The 18,674-nt window shown below is 54.6% G+C and overlaps 3 protein-coding genes across 25 annotated transcripts in view; 1 reads left to right on the plus strand and 2 right to left on the minus strand.

Moving 5' to 3' along the window:
• ANKRD24 (ankyrin repeat domain 24) overlaps positions 1-3,787 on the minus strand; it is a 27,635-nt gene extending 23,848 nt beyond the window's left edge. For 9 of the 17 annotated variants that reach the window (XM_027085471.1, XM_027085469.1, XM_027085482.1 and 6 more), the window contains exon 1: positions 2,048-2,739. The gene's annotated coding sequence lies outside the window, so the exon portion shown is untranslated. Of the gene's footprint in view, positions 1-1,653; positions 1,868-2,047; positions 2,773-3,692 lie in introns of those variants that run through there. The other 8 variants (XM_027085475.1, XM_027085468.1, XM_027085470.1 and 5 more) reach the window with 4 other exon arrangements.
• Positions 2,789-10,400, plus strand: SIRT6 (sirtuin 6). Of its 7 annotated transcripts, none has more exons than XM_027085491.1 (8): positions 2,789-2,997; positions 4,492-4,619; positions 5,221-5,298; positions 5,965-6,147; positions 6,432-6,491; positions 8,392-8,487; positions 8,565-8,645; positions 8,780-9,387. In XM_027085491.1, the coding sequence occupies exons 1-8, from the start codon at positions 2,932-2,934 to the stop codon at positions 9,261-9,263; spliced, it is 1,176 nt and encodes a 391-aa protein (XP_026941292.1). In that variant the 5' UTR covers positions 2,789-2,931; the 3' UTR covers positions 9,264-9,387. The 7 variants fall into 7 exon arrangements, with proteins under 7 accessions (XP_026941292.1, XP_026941293.1, XP_026941294.1 ...); XM_027085493.1 differs by lacking the exon at positions 5,221-5,298 and adding an exon at positions 9,495-10,400 and having other exon boundaries at positions 2,815-2,997; positions 9,283-9,406; XM_027085490.1 differs by lacking the exons at positions 2,789-2,997; positions 4,492-4,619; positions 5,221-5,298 and adding exons at positions 5,305-5,767; positions 9,495-9,645 and having other exon boundaries at positions 8,780-8,952; positions 9,283-9,406.
• Positions 10,401-11,122: 722 nt separating this feature from the next.
• The window catches only part of CREB3L3 (cAMP responsive element binding protein 3 like 3), a 40,573-nt gene continuing 33,021 nt past the window's right edge, over positions 11,123-18,674 (minus strand). The window contains exons 6-11 of the mRNA XM_027085486.1: positions 18,141-18,275; positions 17,482-17,588; positions 14,725-14,793; positions 12,424-12,508; positions 12,121-12,217; positions 11,123-11,913 (exon numbers count right to left, since the gene is read on the minus strand). Of these exons, the coding sequence (XP_026941287.1) occupies positions 11,600-11,913; positions 12,121-12,217; positions 12,424-12,508; positions 14,725-14,793; positions 17,482-17,588; positions 18,141-18,275 (807 nt within the window). The 3' untranslated portion in view covers positions 11,123-11,599. The remainder of the gene's footprint in view (positions 11,914-12,120; positions 12,218-12,423; positions 12,509-14,724; positions 14,794-17,481; positions 17,589-18,140; positions 18,276-18,674) is intronic.

Here is an 18,674-nt window from a genome sequence, read left to right on the forward strand (position 1 = left end):
GCCTTTTTTTTTTCCCCCCTCTGGTGAACTCCTATTCATCCTTCACAGCCCAGTTCCAAAATCCCATGGTGTTCTGATCAGCTTTGCCTCTTACTAGTAGGCAGAACTCTAACTCCTCAAATTGGGTTCCCCCAGCTCTTCCTCTGCCCCACCCCTGGCTCCAGAGGCTGGAAGTGTCTGGACTGGTTCTGTTTTCTTGAATAGTTAGGGGCTCCTGGGGGCCCAGGCCCAGAGCCGAGGTGTCTTAGCACAGAGGCATGTTTCTTGGAAAGTCAGAAAGAAAATCCTTGCAGCTAAGTCCCCTTACACCAGCCTGGCTCCTGTGTGAGTGAGAGCACGGAGGCAAGTCACCCAAGGTGGGCAGAGGTCCGGGGTGATGGCTGCATGCATGTGTGTGCACGTGTGAGCACAAGGTATGTGTGTGCATGCATGTCTGTCCAGCTTAGCCTGTTTTGTGTTTCGTGCATGTGCAGGTATAGAGGTCAGGCAGGGATCTCAAGGGGGCATTCTGCCAGGTGTCTGGCTAGGAATTCCTTCCTATGTCTGAGTGGGATTTCTGTTAAGACATATCCTTCACCTGTCCTTTTACCTGCTCACCTGCCCATGAATTCTCCAAATCATCTTTCCACCCATCCACTCACCTGTGCATCCATCCTCCCACCCAAGCGCTTCTACATCCACCCACTGCCCACCATCTGCCCAACTTATGTTCTCATGGTTCTCCACGTACCCTTCAACAGTGCTCTATCCACCATCCACCCACCATCCACCTGCCCATCCACCCACCATCCACTGATCCATCCACCCACCATCCACTCACCCATCCAATCACCCACTGGCCACTACCCACCCACCCATCCACCAGCTCATCTTCTCATGGCTCTCCACGCACCCTTCAACCATCCTTCATCCACCACCCACCCACCATCCTATCCACCTGCCCATCCACCCACCCAACCACCTATCTACCTCAACTATCCACCCACCCATCCACCTATGCACCCACCCATACAGCCAACACCCACCTACCATCTACCCACCCAACCATCCTTCATCCACCACCCTCTGACCCATCTACTTACCACACATCCATCCAAAACGCACCCACCCATCCATCCACTTGTTCATCCACCCTCCCATCCATCTACTGCCCATCCTTTCATTCACCCCTTCAATTTACCCCATTCAATCAATGTATCCATTCACTCACCACCCACTCCACCCACCCTTTTTCTTTACTCCTGTCTAACGGGCTCAATCACACCCAGAGCAGGGTGTAACTGACACCCAAGAGAGAAGTCCGCAGGTTGCCTGGGCAGGAGGGAATCCGCAGGCTTGGGGGAGGGGGAAGTACCCTCATCTAGGGACCGCTTCCTGGAAGAGGTGATGATATATGAACAGGGCCTGATGGCTGGGCAGGATATTGAGCTGCAGCAGCAGAAAAAGAGGGTACGTACCCTAGACAGCGCAAAGGCTGGGAAGTGGGAGGTGCACGCATGAATGAGTGTGTGTGTGGGTGTCAGCGTGCCTCAGCATAGCTGGGACACACACCAGCCTTTCCTTTCTCCCACGTGCCAGGGATCAGGGGCAAGGAGCCTGAGGCCCTAAGGGGAGCCTCCATCCCAGGCCTCCCTTAACTCCTTCCCCTCCTACCTCCTGCAGCTCCAGTGACTCCAGCACCAGGCCACTGTGTCCACTGCCAGCTCTGGTTACCTGCTCCCAGCTGGGCCACCAGCTCGCACCAGCAGCTCCCAGCTCGCAGCTCTGACACCTGATCAGCTCTGAGCGGGCAGCTGCCCCAGGGGGCCGGGGATGAGCAGAGGGAGGAGACAGGCTGGCAGCAGGGCTGTCTGTTGGCCAAGGGGCTCTGGTGGGAAGACACCGATGTTCTTCCCGACCACGGCTGGACGGATTTCAGTTTCTGGAATGAGCCACCCTTTTCCTCTCTTCTCAGCCTTTGTACTTGCGGTCCCTATGCCAGGAGCCCTCTTTCTGTACCTCCTGTCACCCCCAACTGGCTGATTCTCCCCATCTCAATCGTACTCACTGTTCAGATCTTTGCTGCAACATCCCCTCCTCCAGGAAGCCTTCCTGCTTGCCCCCAGGCTGGGTCAGGTGCCTCCTCTGAGCTCCTTCATTGCCCGGTGCCCTCATTACAACCCACTCACACTAAGTCACCATTGCCCGGTCACAGGGTGCTGCCTGTGTTCTCCAGCGTCTCCCCAGTAAACAGTAGGTGCTCGATACGTTTCTTAAATGAGTCCTCAAGGCCTCCAGCCCCGGTGATTGTGAGCAGTTTCTCCAGCCTCTTGGTGAAGTCAGGACCTGTCCTGCTGAGTGATAATCATCCACCTGGATAACGTTCAGATAACTTAAGAGTGGCGTCCGTAACCCTCCCTAGTGAGGCCCCAAATTGCCACCCCCTGAGGCCCCCGCACACATGCACAGGTACCCTGCATTTGTAAATTTAGAAACTTATGAAATGTGCAGGGGAAAAAACCTTGGACTCGAAGCATAAGTCCTGGGTCCCTTCTCTCAGGCCCTCTCCTGTGAGGGATGGGGTGCGGGGAAGGGGCGCATCAGTTTACTCATTTGTAAAAAGGGGAAAGAGGGAACCGATCGCTTGCGCCCCTCATTTTAGAGGTGACTAGAGAACTCGCACGTGGGCAGTCCCCTAGTTTCCAGCCCGGGTCACTGGACAGCTCTATTCTCGCCACCATCCACATCCCCAGCACAGTAGGAAGCTGGCCGCTCTTTGCCAGCAATTAATATGGCGACTGAGGCGTTAGCGCGAGCCGCATGCGCCTTGGGTAGAAGAGGCCGGGTACAGAGGATGAGAAGGCGACTCCTCCTTCTTCCTCGTCCCACCCCGTTTCCGGCGGAAGCGGCCGCAACAAGGGAAACTTTATTGTTCCCGTTGGGGCCTGGAGGATGTCGGTGAATTATGCGGCGGGGCTGTCGCCGTACGCGGACAAGGGCAAGTGCGGTCTCCCCGAGGTGAGCGCGGCCGGGTGTCCCGACGGCCGTCGTCAGGGCCGTGGGCTGGGCGGGGCCGGCTGGCAGCGGGCATTCTGGGAGTATCAGGAGACACTGAAGCTAGACAATGGGAGGGACTTCCCAGTGAGGAGGGGGCGGGAAGTGACGCCCCAGCGCGCCTGGGGACGCGACCACGCCCAGCTCCGGATCGGTCAGGCTGGGACTGAGGCTAGGACCCAGGTCGGGAAGTCCTGAAGTTCTGATGGGGCACCAGGGGCTGTAGTTCCAGGCGGAGGGCACCACCGGGGCAAAGGCGCGGGGGTGGGAATAAACAAACTTGGAGAACAGATTAGACCAGAGAGGTTACCAAAACCAGCCCAAGATGGGCCTCAAGTGCCAAGCTGGGGAGCTGACACCATCCTGAGGGTGATGAGGAAGGGTTTTGAGCTGGGGAGGAACCTGGAGGATGTAAGTCAGAAAGACCCCTCCAGCCACGCTGAGAGGAAGTCCCCACCATACACTGAGACCTTGGCGGGGTAACTTCCTTTTGGGTCTCCTCTCCTCTTCTGTAAACGGGGGAGAAGATTGCCCTCACCCCACAAAGGCTAGTGCGTCCCTTCCGAGTCAGGCATTAGTGAGCTCCCAGGTGGTGTGAAGCCCCACTCCTCTCCTGCCTGGTTTCCATTTTATTCCACAAACATTTATTAAGCACCTACCGTGTGCACCAGACACTTTCTCCGCCCTGGGGCCACATCGGAAGGTGAGAGGCCTCGAAATATGGCGTGGTTAGTTTGTATGGGCTGGGTAATTTCATAGGCTAGTGAGTGGGAGAATTGTTCCAACTATTTCGGGGAAGGGGTGGGGATTTCCAGGAATTGGGCCACCGCCCACTTTTTGGCCATTTATGGTTAGCCTTTGAACTGTCCTGGCACCTGTGGATGTTAATACATTTAGTATATGCTGAGGTATTACAATGAGTGTATAATGAGGCTCCAGGTATACTGGAAGTCGAATCTTCCGCCATCTTGGACCTTTGACCAGTTTTTGTTATGTCCTACGGCTGTGTCATTCTTTTTTTTTTTTTTAATAGATTTATTTTATTTATTTATTTATTTTTGGCTGCGTTGGGTCTTCGTTGCTGCGCGCGGGCTTTCTCTAGTTGCGGCGAGCGGGAGCCACTCTTCGTTGTGGTGCGAGGGCTTCTCATTGCGGTGGCTTCCCCTGTTGCGGAGCACGGGCTCTAGGCGTGCGGGCTTCAGTAGTTGTGGCACACGGGTTCAGTAGTTGTGGCTCACCGGCTCTAGAGCGCAGGCTCAGCAGTTGTGGCACGCGGGCTTAGTTGCTCCGCGGCATGTGGGATCTTGCCGGGCCAGGGCTCGAACCCATGTCCCCTGCATTGGCAGGCGGATTCTTAACCACTGCGCCACCAGGGAAGCCCTGTGTCATTCTTTTAAAGGTTGTGCCCTGCCCCCTTCCCTCCTGTTTCGCTCCCTTCCACTCTCTCCCACCCAACAGGTCTTTGACCCCCCTGAGGAGTTGGAGCGGAAGGTATGGGAGCTGGCACAGCTGGTCTGGCAGTCCTCCAACGTGGTGTTCCACACGGGCGCGGGCATCAGCACAGCCTCAGGCATCCCCGACTTCAGGTCCGTGCGCATGGAGGGAAGTCAAGGCAGGGCTTCCCTGTGAGCTCACAGATGTCTGGCCACCGGAACCCCTCCTGCCGCCTTCCCTCCCGCTGAGTCTGGGGTGATCTGTCAGTTCCCTGGGGTGTTGGGGATGGGAAAGACCCTTCCTTTGGAGAATGTCCCTTTATATCACACCCAACATTCCATTCCACCGGCCAGAACTTGGTCACCTGACTACACCTAGTTGCAAGTGATGCTGGGAAATGTAGTCTTTCGTCTAGGCTCACTGCAAGGCTAAGTAGTGGGGTTCTATTATTACCAGAGAAAAAGGGGAGAATTGATATCAAGGACAATTAGCTCCATACTTACTTACAAATATTTTTCTGTCAGACCTCTGGTGGGACAAGTGGCTTAACCACCTGGACCTCAGTTTCCTCACCTTCAAGTGAGGGTGTGAGGCCAGATAATGTCTAACGTTAGGCAGCCTGTGTTAGACAAGAGTTTCATTGATGAAAAGCAGGGGTCTCTAACTGGTGGCCTCCAAGTGGCCCCTGTAGGTGCTGAGTTTGCAAGCCTACCCCGTAGGACAGGCCTATCACAATTGTGCTCTCTTTCTAAGGCCTCTCAGGCCCACGGAGCAGACTCTTACAGCGGAAGAGCAGATTCCTCGTTCCTGGAGGAATGTTAGAATTTTAAGGTGTGAATCTCACCCCCCTTCCATAACCTGCCATGGCTCCCCATTGCCACACAGGAGAGTTCTCAGCACTTCAGGCTGGAAATCAAAGCTGTCCCCAACCTAGCCCTGGATCAGCTCTCCAACCTCAGCCCCTGCAGCCCCTGCAATCCCCAGACCACTCACAGGCTGTTGCCAGCCCCCTGGCCTTTGTTTACCTCTTCTGTCTGAGCTGCCCGGCCCTTTCCTGTCTGTTCAAGAGACAGCTCAGCCTACTCCAGGAAGCCTTCCCACAGTTCCACAAAGAGCCCTTACCGCTTCTACTGGGCCAGCCCAGCCTCAGGTTCCTCCCTCTGCCCCAGCCCTACAGAGCTGGAGAGTTTGTGTCCACCTATGACTCTCCCCACAAGATGGAGGACTCCTTGAGGGTAGGGCCTGGGTCCCCTAGGGCCCCAGCATCACCCAGCGCAGGGCCAGGCTCGGTGCAGCAGCGGTAAGTGTTGGTGGGATTGAATAGTTAATTTCTGCCCTTGTGTACTACGTTCTCCCTCCTTCCTCCCCCACCCCCTCCTTTGACTGTGTCACTTCGTCTGTCTCTGACTCTTTCTCTGCCTCCGTTTCTCTGTCTCCTTTTCCGTCCCATCTTCCTGATCCCTAAGCTCTCTCTGTCTCTCCCACCTGCCACCTCAGGGGCCCCCATGGCGTCTGGACGATGGAGGAGCAGGGCCTGGCCCCCAAGTTCGACACCACCTTCGAGAACGCGCGGCCCACGAAGACTCACATGGCACTGGTGCAGCTGGAGCGCGTGGGCCTCCTGCGCTTCCTGGTCAGCCAGAACGTGGACGGGCTGCACGTGCGCTCTGGCTTCCCCAGGTGCACCCCGCGTCCAGCCCCGCTCAGCCTTGGGCAGGCTGCCCCTCTCTCCGAGCCTCAGTTTCCTCATCTGGAAAATGGGTGTTGATGGCAGCCCCTCCCTCTCAAGGCCACTGTGGCGATTCAGCCAGGAGAGGTGCTTGGTGCTCAGCTGCCAGTGTCAGTGTCTGCTAGGCGGGCACGTCTGGAGAATCGAGATCCCCTCTTTCTGGTCCTGGGGGGTGGATTCCAGCCCTGAGGCCTCTGGATCCTCTCCACTAAGCCTCTTCCTTCTCCTCCCACAGGGACAAGCTGGCAGAGCTTCACGGAAACATGTTTGTAGAAGAATGTGTCAAGTGTAAGATGTGAGTGCCACGGAGGGTAGGGGCGGGGGCCCAAGGTGTGGATGACCCAGGTCGGGCTCTGCAGAAGGGCCTTGTGAGTTGAACCTGATGTTTCCAGAGACGAGGGTGTGACCCTCCCAGGGTGGGACTTGGGGGTGTATCTTCCTCCCGGTAGGTGTATTCATTTCCTGCAGCTGCTGTTACAAACTGCCACAACCTGAGTAACTTAAAACAACGGAAACTGATAGTCTTATGGGTCTGAAAGCTCGAAGTCCACAATCAAGGTGTTGGCAGGGCCGTGCTCTGCCTGAACCCTGTCAGGGAGGATCCTTCCTGCCTCTTCTGGCTCCTCGTGGCTCCTCGTGGTTTCCGACCATCCTTGGCTGTAGACTTATCACTCCGACCTCTGAATCTTTTATCAACGTTTCCGTGTCCCTGTGTGTCTGTGTCCCCTCCTCTTTTTTTTTTTTTTTTTTTTTTAATATTCACTTATGGCTTTAGTTGTGGCACGCAGGAGCTTCGTTGTGGCACGCGGGATCTTTTTAGTTGCCACATGCAAGCTCTTAGTTGCAGCATGCGGGATTTAGTTCCCCGACCAGGGATCGAACCCGGGCCCCCTGCATCGGGAGCGCAGAGTCTTACCCACTGGACCACCAGGGAAGTCCCTGTGTCCCCTCTTCTTATAAGGACATCAGTCACGTGGGTTAGGGGCCACCCTACACAAATGTGACCTCATCTGAACCCAGCCAGTACATCTGCAACAGCCCTACTTCCAAATAAGGTCTTATTCCAAAATACTTGGGAGCCGCCACTCAGCCCATAACAGGGTGTGACGGGGCATTCTTCCGGCTCTGGAAAGGCTGAGCCTTCCTGGAACAGGAGGGCTCTGGGCGTGTCTCCCTCTGCTGGGCAAGCAGCCTTATGGGTGTGAGTAACTCAGGCGTGGCGGGTGCGTGTGGCTCCCCTGCGGGTGGAATCTCTCAAGACCAGAGCACAGATGGGGCCCCAACTTTAAAAACAAATTTTTTTTCTCTCTAAATTTATTTTGAAAAACTTCAATCTGGTGGAAAACTCACAAGAACCATACAATGAACTCATACTTGACCTAGACCGGGGATCCCCAACTTTTTCCTGTACAGGGCCATATGGTAAATATCTTCAGCTTTGTGGGCCAGACTGTCTCTGTCGTGACTATGAGCTCTGTAGCGTGAAAGCTGCTATAGACAGCACTTAAAGGAATGGGCATGGCCGTGTGCCAATAAAACTTTATTTACAAAAATGGGAAGCAGAGGGCCGGATTTGATCCTCAGGGCTATGGTTTGCTGACCCTGACTTAGATTCATCAATGTTACCATTTCGCCACAATTTGTTTCTCCTCTTCTCTCTGTGTTTGGATTTGCTCTACTGTTCAAGTGGCAGATTTCCTTATCCTTTGCCCCTTAAACCCTTTAGACATTTATCTCCCACAAGCCACGGTATTCTCTTCCACAGCCGCGGTGCAGTTTCTAAAGTCAGGAAATGTAAAAACCACAGACACGACTATTCTCCCCAGTCTGTGTTCCCAGCGCCCCCTCCCATTGTTGCTGTTTTTCCCCTGGTGCTGGGTCCAACCCAGGGCGGCACTCTGCATGCCACTGTCCCATCTCTTCAGTCTCCTTTACCTGGAGCACTTCCCGACCTTTCTCTGTTTTCCGAGCTGTGGACCTTTTGAAGCAGCCAGGCCAGCTGTTTTGTGGGAGGCCCCCTCTGCCCCCGCCGTGCTGGGTTTGCCGGATGTCCCCTCATGCTTAGATTCTGGTCATGTGGCCCCTGCTTTCCTGGGAGAACAGCTGCCTGCAAAAAGCAAGAGCCACCCAGGTGGGGCCGCAGGGTAGGCACCTGGGAGTGGGCAGGAAGCTGACCCCTTCCTCTCCCGACACAGGCAGTACGTCCGGGACACCGTCGTGGGCAGCATGGGCCTGAAGGCCACCGGCCGGCTCTGCACCGTGGCCAAGTCAAGGGGGCTGCGGGCCTGCAGGTAAGCGGCCCTCCCCACGCCCGGGACCCCAGGGGAGGCGGCCAGTGTCCCTGCTGACTTCCCCGCTCTCCGTACAGGGGGGAGCTGAGAGACACTATCCTGGACTGGGAAGACTCCCTGCCTGACCGGGACCTCACTCTGGCCGATGAGGCCAGCAGGTCTGACCCCCACCGAGCCCAGGGTGGGGTGGGTAGGGGAGGGGCAGAAACACAGCCAGCTGCAACCCCGGGGACATCAGGAAAGAGGTGGCTCACACCCTCTCTGGGCTTCGCTTCCCCCGTAACAACGGCAGCTCCTGTGTACTGAGCCCTCATACCCCCGGCCCCGGCCAGAGGCCTCACACACCATCCTTACCACAGCCCAGGGTGGGTGCTGCTCGGGGCCCATTTTACAGACGAGGAAACCGAGGCTGGAGCAAGCTGACACCTCCGTCCACACTGCCCAGCCAGGAAGTGACTGAGCCAGGTCTGGAACCCAGGGGTCCAAGTGGGGACATCAGCAGCTCCACTTCTGCCGACCGGGTGGGGTGGCTCCGGCAGAAGGGAAGCGGCGGGCAGGATTCAGGGCAGCTTGGAAGCTGGGGCAAGCCGGCCCCCAGGCAGAGATGGGCGCTGTGTGAGCTGGCCTCCCAGGGCTGGCCCCGGCGTGCTAGCAGAGCAGTGAAGCCATGGCATTTGAGCAAGGGTGGGGTGGTGTGTGTGTTGGAGACGTCCCGCCCCCAGCCTCGTGAGGCAGGAGGAGGGCTACAGAGACCCTTGCCGAGGGGCTCAGGCTAATCCCGCCTCCTGGCCCCAGGAACGCGGACCTGTCCATCACGCTGGGCACCTCCCTGCAAATCCGGCCCAGCGGGAACCTGCCCCTCGCCACCAAACGCCACGGAGGCCGGCTGGTCATCGTCAACCTTCAGCCCACCAAGCACGTACGTGCTGGAGCCCACCCCTGACCCCTGACCCCCCAGGCCCCCCCAAGCCTTCTCCCTCCGCCTGACTGGTCCCCGCCCCCCACAGGACCGTCACGCAGACCTGCGTATCCACGGCTATGTAGATGAAGTCATGACCCGTCTCATGAAGCATCTGGGCCTGGAGATCCCGGCCTGGGACGGCCCCCGCGTGCTGGAGAGGGCGCTGCCACCCCTGCCCCGCCCACCCACCCCCAAGCTGGAGCCCAAGGAGGAGGCCCCTGCCCAGCTCCACAGCCCAGCGCCCGCCAGCCCCAAGCAGGAGCCCGCAGCTGAGCCCGGCGCCCAGCATGACGGCTCCGGGCCCGCCAGCCCCAAAAGGGAGCGGCTGGACAGTCCTGCTCCCCACAGGCCCCCCAAAAGAGTGAAGACCGAGGTGGTTCCCAGCTGACCAGGGGGCCTGGGGAGGGCGGGGCTGTTTGTAGAAACCATGGATTCTTTTTTTTTTTTTCTTACTGGTCTCACTTTGTTACTCGTCTCTGTCCTTGTGGGAAGACCTCAGGGCGCTGAGAGCTGGGCTCCAGGCCCTGGGGCAGACTTGCCCTCCATTGCACCTCCCTTTAGCTTGGGGCCTCTGGAGGGGGCCTGGGAAGGAGCAGCCCCCCTGGACTCTGACCTTGGAGCTGACACCCCCCCACCCCCTGTACCTGCTCCACCCCCAGGCTCCAGCCTCTGACTCAGGATGTTCCTGGGAGGTGTGGCCAGGCCCTCTGTGGTTTCCTCTGACCCCTGGGCCCTCACACTCCCCAACCCCTGCCTACCCCCAGACAGCCTTCACAGTCCCTCCAGGAGGGAAGGGAGGCAGGGCCATCATTTAGGAGCCAGACTTCATGGCAGGACAGACAATAGAGGCTCACACTGCCTTTGGGGCTGGAGGAGGAAGGGTGGGTCCACCTGGCTTCCTCCAGGCTTCCAGAAAAGCCTTCAATGCAATAAAAGAATTTCTTGCATCTGAGCCTGTGTTTGCCATCCACAACCTTGCCCTGGGCCCTAGTCCCTGGGGGCAGGGCTGTGTGGTCCCCTCACCCCCTGGGATGTGTGCCTGGGGTGCAATCCAGGCCTGGGGGCGAAGGAGGGCCTTACCAGCTGCAGATATTTGCTGAGTCCTCAGCTTGTAATTCTCACTTGCGGGATTCTTTATTATGTGCCCTCTGCTACTAGGCTGTGAGCCCCTTGAGGAGAGAGGCCGCGTTTTTTTATCTCAATTGCAACCCCCGGGCACCTGTGCAAAGCGGGCAGGGCCAGGGTGACGCGTTAAAGGAAGAGCACAGGTGCAGCTGGGGTCAGTCCTCCCCAGCTGCGACCTTGGGCAGGTCCCCTCATTCCCGACGCCTCAGTGCCCTCATCCATAAAACAAGCAGGGTGGGCAGCCCGGCCCCCCAGGAAGGCAACTGCCGCAGGCCTTCCGCGAATACCCTGGAAGAGTCGGGGGTGTGTGGGGGGGGTGCGGGCCAGAGCTACCTCGCCCTCCTGCTGCGCCCGGCTCTCCGCCCGCCGCCGCTCTCCAAGGTGCTGAACACGCACCGGCACCTCTCTGGTCACCGCTCCAGCCTGGGGGTCAATGGACCCCCTGCCTCACTCCTCTATCCTAGGCTGGCCTAGTCCCTCCTTCTGTGGGTTGGGGAGCCCCAGATTCTAATTCAGCCCCCACCCCACTCCACCTCCATGCCAGCCGTGTTCTCTCAAAATACTTTATTAAGGACCGTAGCAGTCTTAGAAAAAGGGAACAGCTGTGAGCCATGGCGGCCCCGAAGTTCAGAGCTCAGCCCGTGCTCCAGGGCCAGGGTCCCAGCAGACTTGGCCGCTTCCTCCTCCCTGTGTTCCAGGGGGCAGGCAGGAGTCCCTGAGCGGGGAGTTACCGAGGCCTGGTGTATGCCTATCTCTCTGGGGCTGTGGATCAGTCGGTGTCTGTCTTCCTGTTTCCTTCTGCACCTGGGTCTGTACGTGTATTTCTCAGGCTTTGTGGCCTTATGGTCTGTGTCTGAGCATCAGTTTCTGCATGGGCCTGGGTACCTGGGTCTGAAGCTGTGAGTCTGTGCGTCTCCATCCTGACACCATTGCCGGGGTCTCTCCCTCACCTCGGATCCCTGTGCCTGTCTCTGTCCACTGCAGCACCCCTGACTAGAGGGGCCTGGGGGCACGTACCCGTGGTGCTCACAGCTCCCCCACTGCTACCTCCAGCCCCACGCGCCCTGGGCCAAGTGCTTGTTCAGGCCGGGCACAGTCTAGGAGGGTGGCCCGGTCCAGCTCCTTCATGGAGTTGCCCTGGACCAGGGTCCCGTTGTCCAGATCCTCCGTCGAGTTGTCCGGAGCCGGCGGGTCCCGGGATCCCCATTCCCTCTGAGGGCTGCTTGGAGGCCCTTCCTGAAGTGTGCCAGCCTTGGGCCCATGTCCTGGGGTTTCGGAGCCTGGCACGGTGTTGGGAGCCACACGGGATGCAGCATCGTTGTGCAAAGTTCTGGAGAAAACTGAGCAAGGGTTGGGGGGTCGTGAGGGATGGCCTGGGGGGCTGGGTCCCTTCTTTCTTTTAGCCCCCAGCCTCAGGAAGCAGTTGCAAGGGGGCCTCCTCCCCCTCTCCCAGTGGCCCAGTATGGGGGCTGGGGATCCAAGGGGAGTGCGCCCACGGGGCAGCCCAGAGGGTTTTTGAGGGAGGAGCAACCCCCTGGTCCACCTACCTCGTACAGGCACGAAGTCTCCGGGGCTCTCGGCTTTGTTGGAGGCGAAAGGGCTGATGGAGGGGAGGATGATGAGGGCGAAGGAGAAGAGCAGGACCTGGTGGAGATGGGGGCAGGGTCACCCCATCCCTCCCCCTCCCCTGAGCACACTCGTCTCATAGGCAGGGAAACTGAGGCCCAGAAGACTGGAGCACGCGTGAGCTGGGGCTCAGGGCCGGCTGTCCTCCTACTCACACTCACCTCCCCCACAGGACCCTCCGCCAAGGCTGACAAGCCCCTTGGAGCTGGGGGGTCAGGACTCACCGCTATGCAGGTGCCCGTCTGAGCCGACTTGCTGGTGGACTGGACCACGATGGCCTGGAGTTTCTTCAGCTGCTCCAAGAGGGACCTTAGTGGAAACGGGAAGACTTGCTTGATCCCTACATAGCCTTGACCTGCCTCCCTGTGATTCCTGGGGTCCCCCAGCCTGGCTGAAGTCTGAATCCCGTCCATCCTTCAAGGCCCCACTGCTCTTAAAAGTCCCAGAAGCTCCCTCAATAAATCACTGAACATCTCACCCACTTCTCTGCCACCCCACCTTCTCCACCCAGGTTGCCATTACTGCTCGCCTGGACACCGGCCCCAGCCTCTGGGCCCCCCAAGCTTCTCCTGCCTCCTCTAGAGTTCATGCTCCACACTTTTTCAAATGTGAGGCAACTTCTCCCAACCCTCCCAGAGTTCCCATCTCCCTCGGAAGGAAAAGCCCAAGTCCTCCCCGAGACCCACAAGGCCTGGCACAGCCAGTCCCGTCCCCCTCCCTGCCCTCCCCTCCTCCCTCTCTCCCCCTCGCTCACTCTGCTCCAGACACACAGCCCCTCACTGTTCCTCCTACGCACAAGCATTCCTGCCCCAGGGCCTCTGCACAGGCTGTTCTCTCAGTACCAAGGACACTGTTCCCCTGCCCCACCCCCCACAGGTCTTTTTGTAGCTGCTTCTTTCTTAGCTGTTGGGTCTCATCTCAAATGTCACTTTCTCTGACCTCCCTGCCTAAAATGGCACCCCCTCACTCCCTAGCCCCTTCCCCCTAGTTTATTTTTCTTCCCAGTGGCTATCACTATTTGAATGATCTTCCATATATTTTTGTTTGTCTTGAGTCTGTTTCTCAGTAGACTGTGAGTCTTTAAGTGGAGGGGCTGGGTCTGTTTTGTTCACTGTTTGGGCCCCAGTGTCCAGAACTATGCCTGGCACAGAGTAGATGCTAAATAAAAATTGAGTAAGTAGGGCCATACAGTTTGATCTAGAAGTATGCCAATGTAGCAAATACTCAGTGGAAGCTACTTGGAAACAATGGCTCAAGAATTTTCCTCAGGTTAAAAACAGGTTAGTAGAAAATATACGACCTGGTTGGAAAGTTTAAACATAGCTACATTATAGCACAGAAAGAAAAGAACTAAAATTCCCTTCTAAATACCACCGTAAGAATCAATCAATTCCCTGGTGGCTCAGTGGTTAAGAATCCGCCTGCCAATGCAGGGGACACGAGTTCAAGCCCTGATCCGGGAAGATCCCACATGCCATAGAGCAACTACTGCACCACAACTACTGAGCCTGCGCTCTAGAGCCCACAAGCCACAACTACTGAGCCCACGTGCCACAACCACTGAAGCCTGTGCACCTAGAGCCCATGCTCCACAGCAAGAGAAGCCACTGCAATGAGAAGCCTGCACACCGCAACGAAGAGTAGCCTCCGCTCACCGCAACTAGAGAAAGCTCACGTGCAGCAACGAAGACCCAGCTCAGCCAAAAATAAACAAACAAATAAATAAATACATTTATTAGGAAAAAAAAATCAATCCCTCACTATTTTCAAACAGACGATTCTATGAAAGAATAAGGCACCAAGCACTGTCCACACAACATGAAGAATATGCTGACAGGTTTTTAAAAAATAGATCAAGCTGTTTAAACTTCAAACAGGACATCACAGAAGATGGAAATTTAGCCTGTATTAACTCAATTATGGAGGCAACACCTACCTGTGACAAGATGAATGTGTATATGCAGGGGGATAAAAGATTTCAGGTTTAAAAAACACCCAACACTTGACAGAGGCATACATTTCTTTCCCAAAGCTGAATGAATGCAACAAAGTCCTCTCTGCCACCAGAGCAGACATCCAACAGTTCAAAATGTGAATCGGGAGGTTGACCACGACGGGGGGAGGAAATACCACCTCCTCCCATCACAACTAAAGTGTTAACACAAGATATTTCACAAACACCTGTAATGGCATCATCCATGACACCCCCCAAAAAATTGACTAAGTAAATGCACCCACAGATGGAATCACCTGCAGTTATCCAGCATAACATACTCCTAGCCTTTAGCCATTCATATGCCATTTCCTCTACCGGCAGCATCTTCCCTTTAGTGAACTCTTATACATCCTTCAAGGGCCCAAGTCCAAAACCCCTTTTCTCTGCAGGCTTCCCCCTTTCTAAGTGGAGCCCTTACTCCCTGCTCTGCCCTGCCGTCACATAGCCTGTCCCCCCATGTCCACCTCTCCTGCAAGGGACTCTGGGGTCAGCTCCTCCTGTTCTCTGCCCCAGTTTGACCAATACTCACAGGTTCTGCTTCTCAAGATGCAAGACCTTCCTCTGAAGTTCCTGGTTCTGGGCAGTGCAGGCTGACATCCTGAAGGGGCAACATCACAGTGACATTCAGAATATGCCTGTCACCAACAGGTCAAACTAACATCTCTTTGTGAGGCCCCACTGTACAGGCAGGGAACCGAAGCCCAGAGAGGGGAAGTCATTCATCCAAAGTCACCCTGGCAAGTCTGTAACAAGGCCAGAATTTGAACCCAGTTCTGCCTGGCTCCTAGGTACCATCTTTGCATTGGTGTGGGGGCTTTCTTCCGGCCTGAGCCCCCAGGATTGGAAATGGACCACCAAACTCAGGCAGTGATGCTTTGAGAAGGTGCAGTAGCATGGCAACTGAGTCCAAGGAGACCCAAGTTACAATCTTCACCCTCCCTGTGACCTTGAGGCACTCTGCTGTCTGGCCTCAGTCCCCTCATCTGTAAAGTGAAGATACAGTTACCTAGTTCATAGAGCAGTTAGGCACTGATATGAAGTAAAGTTGATTAGGGGCTTAGCAGAGTACATTTGAGGAACAAGACAATGTGATCATTCCATCTAGGGTTTTGGGGTCCAGTCCGGCAACCCCACCTTTCCCATCTGCATCCATCTGTTAATGCTATCTTGGCCCAGACCATTCAGATGTAGAATTAAAACACTCAAATCATGGGACTTCCCTGGCAGTCCAGTGGTTAAGACTTCACCTTCCAGTGCAGGGGATGTAGGTTCAACCCCTGGTTGGGAGCTAGGATCCCACAAGCCTTGAAGCAAAAAAAAACGAAAAAAAACCCCAACCAAAACATACAACAGAAGCAATATTGTAGTAAATTCAATAAAAACTTTAAAAATGGTCCACATCAAAAAATCTTTAAAAAAACCAAAACACTCAAATCATGGCATGAGGATATGCTAGTCCTGATATCACAACCAGGGAAGAGAATAAATTCTCCCACTAAAAGGCCCTCCTTCTAAATAACTCATGGGATAAAGAAGAATCCACTGTGTAAATTAAGAAAGACCTAGGGACCAAATGGTAATGACAATGGTACAAACCAAAATGTATGATGCAGATAAAGCAGTGCTGAGAGGAAAATGTATAACCTTTTTTCTTTTTCCTTTTTTTTGGCCCCTCAGCATGCGGGATCTTAGTTCTCTGACTAGGGATCAAACCTGTGCCCTGCTGCAGTGGAAGCATGGAGTCTTAACCACTGGACTGCCAGGGAAGTCCCCCAAAATGTATAACCTTATTACAGCTCAACCAGCTGAACATACACATTTAACAGTTAGCAAAAGAACAACAGAATAGATCTTCCCCACCAAAAGCAAAACAAAACACAACTAAAGACACAATAAAGCTAAGAGTAGAAATAAAGGAACTAGAATACAAAAAGACAACTGCGTGGGAGGAAAAGCCAGAAATTCATTCTTTGAAAAGAATAATAAAACAGACAAACTTCTGGCAAGATTGACCAAGATAAAAAACAAGAAAAGGCACAAATACACAACATGAGTAATTAAAAAGGGCACAACTATAAATTATTCAGAACTTAAAAAAATAATAGGAGAGAACTATGAACAATTTTATGTCAGTAAATTTGAAATGGACAACTTCCCAGAAGAATATGACATCTCAGAATTGACTAGAAAAGAAATAGAAAACCCAAATCTGTAACACTTAATTAAATCACTTTTGGTTTAAAAAGTGAGCAAGCTAAGTTTTTATGTTTCTATTAAAGAATAAAGAGGAGCCTGTCCCTCAGTAGCCTAAATGAGTTGAGAGAGGCGATTGGATGAGATTGGGGTGCACAGTTCTTTTTCTTTTTTAATATTTATTTATTTACTTATTTGGCTGCGCCAGGTCTTAGTTGCGGCACATGGATCTTAGTTGTGGCATGTGGGATCTATTTCCTTGACCAGGGATCGAACCTGGGCCCCCTGCATTGGGAACGTGTTGTCTTAGCCACTGGACTACCAGGGAAGTCCTGGGGTGCACAGTTCTTTTTTTTTTTTAATTAATTTATTTATTTATTTATTTTTGGTTGCATTGTGTCTTTGTTGCTGCGCATTGGTTTTCTCGAGTTGTGTCAGGTGGGGGCTACTCTTCGTTGTGGTGCACAGGTTTCTCATCGTAGTGGCTTCTTTTGTTGCGGAGCACAGGCTCTAGGCGCGTGGGCTTCAGTAGTTGTGGTCCATGGGCTCCACAGTTGTGGCTCACGAGCTCTAGAGCGCAGGCTCAGTAGTTGTGGTGCACAGGCTTAGCTGCTCCGTGGCATATGGGATCTTCCCAGTCCAGGGCTTGAACCTGTGTCTCCTGCATTGGCAGGTGGATTCTTAACCACTGCGCCAACAGGGAAGTCCCGGGTGCACAGTTCTTAAGTTGAGGAAATTCTGCCTTTCTTCTCCCCCACTGAAGGAAGCCATGACAGCTCTGAGGATCAGTGATGCTCAGCAAGGGAAGTAAATGTCCCATCTTCAGGCAAAGAGCCAGGACAAGATGGATGATACCTTCTCCCTTCTTGGCATAACATCTTCTAGGGGATTAAGGGGCCTCGAACCTGAGCCCTGTACCACCTTACTAGGCATTTTTCCATCCTCGCAATTCACGTGAAAAATCGTCTCTCCCAGAGAAGGAAACAACTCTAATTTTGTCAGATCCTGAAAACTGTGACCTTAGCTCCATTGCATCCCTCTCTCAGGCCTCAGTTTCCCCCTTAAGCGTGGTGTCCCGGGACCCCAGCCTTACCGAGTTTCCAGGCCATCAATATATTCCTTCTTCTTTTTCCGGCTTTCTTGGGCTGACTGTTTGTTTCGAATTTTCCGGCGGATTTTCTTCAGCACTCGCTCCTCATACTGCAGAGTGACATGGGGAGCAGACTGAGGCAGGCTGGAGGGTCCGCTCTCTTGTCCAGACCCCACAACTTCACCCCATTATCCTCCCAAGAGAGCCATCCCAGACTCAGGGACTTGAGGGTAGACCCATGATGACTTGAAGACCAGATTTTCTGCCCCGAAATTCTTGCAGAATCTCTAGGGGGGTCCTGGGTCCTGAAGGTCTTCCCAGCTCCCAAACCCAGTCCCGTACTGGCAACTGGATTTTGTGCATTGGTGCAATCCCGCCATCTTCTGACCATCTGTGGGAACAGCGCCTTTCCCGAGGCCAGTTATCAAGACTAAGAGAGGTCTTCCAATTGGAAAAGCAAACTCAGATACTGATATTGAGTGAACAGGCTGGGTGGAGACTGCGGCCAGCTAGAAAGCCCCCACTGCGGTGGCTTTGAGGATGATTTTTCTGGCTCTGGTGACAGACACGTCCTAACATTCTAGTGTGGGAGACCCAAAGGTGAGACTCATGGGCAAGTAGCTGCAGGAAAGGGGGCGAGCTCCAGAGTCCCACTGACTCACCTTGGTGAGGGGAAGCTGGGTGGGCAGGGTGATGCCTTCTTTGGCCAACAGCTTCTTCTCGTCCTCTGTCAGCACCAGCTCCTGGCTATGCCCGGTCCCAAGGCGCAACAGGTTGGGGGCTGCCAGGTTATGTTGCTGTGGGGAAACCAGCAGAATTGCTTTGAGGGCAGGGAGAGTGACCGCCTCTGGGAAATGAAAGAGGCATCAGGTCTGAGAAACAATCGATCCATCTGCTGTAAAGTCCCCACTGGCACTAGGGCTCCAAAGAACCAGCACACAGCCCTCTGACCCAGCAATTCCACTTCCAGGAATTGCTCTTTAGATACAAGTTTTTAATTTGTTTCACAAGTAGTCATTAGACAGCTATGTACTTAGCACCTACTACATGCCAGGCACTTCTCTGGGCTCTGAACATTCCTTGCAGTGCATTCTGCAACAGCAAAGGGAAAATCCAACACACAAGGCACAGGTTAAGTGAGCCTCCAGGAAATGGGGGTGAGGGGTGTTTCTCCCTGTCTACTTGTTTGTACCTTT

The sequence above is a fragment of the Aethalodelphis obliquidens genome, unplaced genomic scaffold, assembly GCF_003676395.1.
Source record: "Aethalodelphis obliquidens isolate GAN/ISIS:26980383/991018 unplaced genomic scaffold, ASM367639v1 scaffold53, whole genome shotgun sequence".
In the NCBI taxonomy this organism is placed as follows: Eukaryota; Metazoa; Chordata; class Mammalia; order Artiodactyla; family Delphinidae; genus Aethalodelphis; species Aethalodelphis obliquidens.